This window comes from Bos grunniens, chromosome 8, assembly GCF_055505025.1.
Source record: "Bos grunniens cultivar Pamir isolate PY7600 chromosome 8, Bosgru_T2T1.0, whole genome shotgun sequence".
In the NCBI taxonomy this organism is placed as follows: Eukaryota; Metazoa; Chordata; class Mammalia; order Artiodactyla; family Bovidae; genus Bos; species Bos grunniens.
This window is the reverse complement of record NC_141172.1, coordinates 22664778-22670777: the sequence shown is the minus strand read 5'-3', so window position 1 is coordinate 22670777 and position 6000 is coordinate 22664778. Positions and strand designations below refer to the sequence as shown.

Genomic DNA, 6000 nt, shown 5'->3' with positions numbered 1-6000 from the left:
TGCCTGCTATAAACTAAGCATATCTTTTCCTAAATATCCAGCTGCAAAACCAGAGGCAAATGCTAATTGATAAGGGGAGGGGAGGAAGTACTGTACATAAATTGTTTTTTCCTTTGAATTGCTGAGGGAAAATTTAAAGTTTATTATACTCTGGTTGGCTTAAACCATATTCACACTCACCCAATTAATTTTATTGGAAACATCTATCATATATATATATATATACATACACACACACACACACACAAAAGAAATTAAACCCTGCCATTTTCCCTTCATGCTTAAAAAAAACTGAAGCCACTGTTAAAACACACATGTCAAAAATATCTTAATAGGTTTCAAAGGTGAGTGTACATAAGTGTGGCAGAACTCAGTGGGTTTCTAAGTATAACTATTAGAATTTAATTGAAAGGGGGTTTATCATTTCTGCATTTAAAAATCAGACGAGAGCAAAGAGTTCAACTTCTTAAAAAAAATTAATAATATGACTCTTATTCTATTGGAATTTCATGGAAAACTCATTTTTCTGTCTCAGTGAAGGGTTAAATTTTCCTGAATTTTATCCATTCCAGACAATATTCTGAAGACATTTGCTTTATTACCTAAATTTTAGGCCTAAAGTTTATCACTGTAATAGCTTCCCTTCTTACTATCCTTTTTGTCTGCTTACTTCTTACGTTAACCAGTTTCTTGGTCAGTAACCTAGGGAACAAAAACATCTTTACATTGCCAAATCACAGTTTTGGTCACACAATTTAAACACAAAAATAAAAATGGCCCATACTACATATATACATTTCTAGTTAAACTGCACAGATATTTTAGTTAAGGTACATACATTTCTGGCTTAATTAGAATGTGTGAATTAACATTTAGAAAAATTTCAAGAGTTTTAAATGTCGCAAACAATTCCATATAAGCATTGTCCGCCCCTTTCACCTGTAAAGTTAAAAAAAAAAAAACAACACAACTAAAACCATGCAATTCATCAGTCACCTGATGTTCAAAATGACTCAAAGTTCCTCTGTAATTAAACAGTGAGAAGTGGACTACGAAACAAATGCTTCAAGGATGGTCCTGCCAATCGTAAGAGTCATAACATTATTGAAAAAGTACATTTGTCCTCAGAGAGGATGCTTTTGAGAAGTAATTTACAAGGAGCATGGCTGTATTATAATTTTTTTTAAGGAAAAAAATAGTGTCTTTGGATAGAAAAAAAACAATGTAAAAAAAAAAATCCCCTTTTTAAAATGCAGAAATAACTCCATTATCAATCTGCATTTACATTCCTGCCCAAAAGAATGGGTCTGGAAAGACCATTTTCTGTACAGACCCTAGTTAATCTCTGTATGAAAAGACAGCATCTGGCGTGGGAATCAACAAGGGAGATACTGGTCTATTAGCACACATAGAGACTTTCTTAAGGCTGATCCAGTGAACGAACCTTTGGATCCAGAAGTATTTCTTCATTTTCTTTTCTTTTCAGTTGAATTCCTAGTACAAAACCTTGGTGCTGAGCTGCTCGTATTTTGCATGTCTCCACTTTTGGAGAAGATGGAATAATGACACCAAAAGTACTTTGGGTTTTTTTTTTTTCTTTTAAAAATAATTTGCTTTCTTTTGCATGCCACAGGACAGATTTCTAGTTTCAAAACAGGGTACATCAAGAACAAAAATATCCCCCCTCCCCAACCATCTTTATTGTCAACCGTCTTTATTGTCACCAATACAAGAAATCCTTCTGGAAACATAAGCAAGTGACTAAATAGGTATCGAACCACTGAATCTACAAGTTAATACATAATCTGTTATGGCAGAATAATCAAGAGTTTTCCCCCAAAGAAAGATTTTAATTTTTCAAATATAAAAGAGTCTAAGAGGATCATATGAGAACAAACAAAGATCTCTTACTCCAGGTTTGGTGGTAAAGATGGGTAACACACTGGCAGCTGAAGAAAGCTGAACCTCTTACTAATAAATAGACCCAAATTAAGAATTTCTACAACATTTCTTTAGAAAACAGAATCAGAATTCCTTCTTTTTTTTTTTTAAATGATGATCCTGTGGAATGCATTCACTTCCATATTTATCTAATATCATAACAGTGAAACAGACACAAGGATGTTGATGACAGCTCAACAATGTAGGATGCAGGACGTTTACAGGTACACGTTTGTTTAAAAGTCCTACAGGTTTATTGACTAAGGCTAGACAGCAATTCATATGATCCTATTTGGTGCATTTACTACCATGGTCCAAGATCATTCATTATATGGATACAGCCAAGGACTGTAACTTTCAGGAAAAAAAGACCACAAAGAAGAAAATCAGGGTGGCTATTTGGTCCCCCCAGTTGATCATTTGTGTCCTGGAACTGGAAAAAAAGGTGGAAAATACAGACTGCAACGAGTTAAGGGACTTGGAAAAAGTTGCTGGAGAGTGGCACGGTATACGGAGTAAGGTCACTGGGCTTGGGATGGCAAGGGCGCTGCATTGAAAGAGCATCCACGGGACCGAGAGATTAGAATGTCTTGTGGTGTCATTCCCTCAACGACTCTATAGTATGCGATTAATAAATAGATCAGTTATGTAATAAGGCAGTGTGTTGAATATGCATTCGTCCTGTGGAATGAACCACCACAGAGAGAGAGACACGTGATACCATACACATTCTTTAAGTTTTCTCGTGTTGTGTTTGATCTCTTTGTTTTCAAGGCTATCCAGGCTAACTCTTCCCGGGGATTTCCTTGGAGAGAAGAGTGGTCCACTGAGGCTGGTTTGCTGAACCTCTCCTTTATCAAGAGATGATGACTGGCTTTAAAGAAAAATAAAGCTGAAGGTTGTTTGCTTTTTATTTTTTTCCCTTTTGGTTGCATCATTCTGAGTGTTTTCATATAAACAAACAAGGAAAAAAAAAAATCACAACCAAAAAAAAAAAAACAATAGTCTTTGATGCATCCAGTTGTTGTATCCTCAAGATGTTCCAGATGTTTCCAGGTAACTCTGTAGTTTACGAACTGTGGTTTTGTCCAGCGAGCAAAGGTCAAAATCAAATGTTGTGTTTGTGATATGAAAGTGTCCAGTTTCTTCTATAAGGTTCACAATCTAGAGGAGTGAAGAAGAGAAAGTTTAGGCAATAAGCAATAGGCGTCAAAATGCAAAAAGAGAGGGAGAGAGTAAAATATGGAACCCAAGGGATTAAGAGACTCATTTATAGAAAGAAGGTCCCATATTATTGATGGCACCAAACTACCTCTTAGCCAATTTGGTAGGTCAAAGGAATATTAACCCTTTGAACTTCTCAATGAGAGCAGATTACCTGTTCTCATCATTCATATTCTTTAAACTGATTCCTAACTTTTAAGTCATCAACAGACTATTTTACTATAGGGGTGGGAGTGAGAATGGATAGTTAATGGGAGATACAATTTCAAGACCCTTTTAAAAATTACTGACCCAAAGGACAGTGGCTGTACTTAACAGATGAAAGGAAATTCCAGCCTAGGAATAACAAAACTCCTTATAAAAATATGTACATGCAGAACACATACCAATATAATGATCATTTTTCTTTCAGATTACCTTATTGTTGAAAGTTTAGAAAATGCAATAAACCCACCAAAAAAAAAAGGAAACCATTTCCATCTCCACCTCCCTAAAGATATGGGTAGTGACTATAGAGGGGCTCAAGGAAGACTTCTGGGGTGCTGGGACTGTTTCATTGCTTGATTTGGGTACTGGTGACAAAAGATGCATTCACTTTGTTAAAATTGATCTAGCTGCACATTTTGTTATGCTTCCACAAAAAATAAACAAAAATCTATATTCATTCCAACAGTCATGTTCAGTGGATGGCCTTGAGCGTTTGGAGGTAATAAGTATTATCTACAGAAAGAAAAGATGCCTTGTCTCCCCATTTGGAATAGCTATACCTCATTCCTTGAATTGGCTCCAACTTCCAGAAATATGATCAACAGAAGTGGTGACAGAGTTACTGTTGGTTTTGCCCGGTTTTCAGGAGGACACTTTCTAAGGTTTCAACATTAACAATGATGTTGGTTATGATTCGAAAGAATTTTTTATCTTGTTATGTGTCTTTCTATTCCTATTTTACAAATAATTTTATCAGAAATAGATACTGTGCCTGGCAGTGTGGGTTTTAGGTATGTTTGTTGTGAGTAAATTGGAATGGAGGGAGGTTAATTTCAGCAAGCTTTGTGAAAGAAAGAGGAAAATCACCATCAAGATGAAAGAAAAACTATTTGTGCAGAGAAACCAGCTGGCAACCCATTTGGCTTATTTGTAGTTGTCTGTTATCCTCTATCACTTGCTTCTGTTCTTTCTCAATCATCCTAAGAGGAGTAATTTTAATTATTCAGTCTATTATTTATTCAATGAAGTTTTAGATTACCTAGTCTGGAGTTGAAAACAGCAGAATGGAAACTTTTGACCTTTTCTTCTTACAATTAGTTTTCTTCAAAAAACAGTAAATTTGCGAACTGTTTCCTATGGGTCAGTGGCTCTCAATAGAAAATGTGCTCCCCATTCCTGACATATTTGACTGCCACAGAAACATAAAAGGCACAGTGAACCTCATTCCAATTAATTGCACAACTCCAGACTGAGCTGTTATTGCCGTATTCAACTTCTGAAACTATTTTTTTACAGATGTAACTGTGGGTTTAATAACAAAACCAGTTACTCCCCTTGCAAAATCATGACAGTCACAGCAGACTGCCTACCTCCTATTCATGTGTCCCTTCTTCTTTCCTAGCAGAAGCTTGACTTTCTGGAAGTGGCAATACACTGGCTTCCCAGACCCACTTGCAGCACTAGGCAGACACTGCTATTCACAGTTTGTCAAAAGTCACTGGGCTTTTAGGAAAAGTTTCAGAAGGGTGTGGACTATGGGCAGGTAGCTTTTGCCCTCTGCTCCCTTCCTGTCTTGAAAGAAGATGCAACTCTGGAAGTGCAGCATCTGTCTTCCCCTCACGTGGATGAATCAACGAAATGAAAGATGGCAGAGCAGAGTGGCAATGAGTCTATGTCCTCGGTTCCATCTTTTAAGCCACGACACCAACCATGAATCACTTACCTCCAGGCCTATTATTATATGGGGTGGCAGGGAGGCAGGATGCAGGGGTAGAGAGGGAGCCTTACTTGCTTAAACCACTAGACTCAGGGTTCAATTACATGGATCAGGAGATTATCTGAAGGCGCGTTTCTGATTATGGTTAAAGTATGACATTCATGTAAGCATTTATCAAGCTAGATCTTATTAACATTAAAGATCTAAAATGAACTCTCATTGGCTTTATTAGTTAATAGTTACAGGATAAGTCACCTCCATACATCTATATGCGTAGAGAAACATGCACACACAGCTATGTCCACAAATACAAGCCTTTCAAGGCAATCCAATACTTACTATATATTTAACATTAATTGAATCAAGAGTACTTTCCAGAGTAAATTATCTTTTTGCTACATCGATTAGAAATACTAAAGACGAACTGAAAATGTGTAAACTTCAGTACAGTGACAAACAGCCCCTTCAGAGAGCTCTTTTAGGATGGAAACAAATAGCCTTTCAATTTATGCAATAGAAGCAAATGACAATTATCCCAGAGTGTGGCTCCTCTTCTCAACGAGCTGGCCAGCAGGTAAATGCCCAAGCATTCAGAACAGAGAATCCTGAATTTGGCATATTTAATCCTGACTCTTTTCATACTGTTCATGGGGTCCTCAAGGCAAGAATAATGAAGTGGTTTGCCATTCCCTTCTCCAGATTATGGCATCCGGTCCCATCACTTCATGGCAAATAGATGGGGAAACAATGGAAACAGTGACAGACTTTATTTGGGGGGGCTCCAAAATCACGGCAGATGGTGACTGCAGCCATGAAATTAAAAGACACTTGCTCCTTGGAAGAAAAACTATGACCAACCTCGACAGCATATTAAAAAGCAGAGACATTACTTTGCCAACAAAGGTCCATTT

At 37.0% G+C, this 6000-nt stretch overlaps 1 protein-coding gene across 8 annotated transcripts in view; it reads right to left on the bottom strand.

The window, feature by feature from the left end:
* Nucleotides 1–578: 578 nt before the first annotated feature.
* The window catches only part of MLLT3 (MLLT3 super elongation complex subunit), a 289068-nt gene continuing 283646 nt past the window's right edge, over nt 579–6000 (bottom strand). For 6 of the 8 annotated variants that reach the window (XM_086414328.1, XM_086414329.1, XM_086414327.1 and 3 more), the window contains one exon: nt 1576–3105. In XM_086414328.1, coding sequence (XP_086270454.1) covers nt 2974–3105 — 132 coding nt within the window. In that variant the 3' untranslated portion in view covers nt 1576–2973. Of the gene's footprint in view, nt 3106–6000 lie in introns of all 8 variants that reach the window. The other 2 variants (XM_086414334.1, XM_086414333.1) reach the window with 1 other exon arrangement.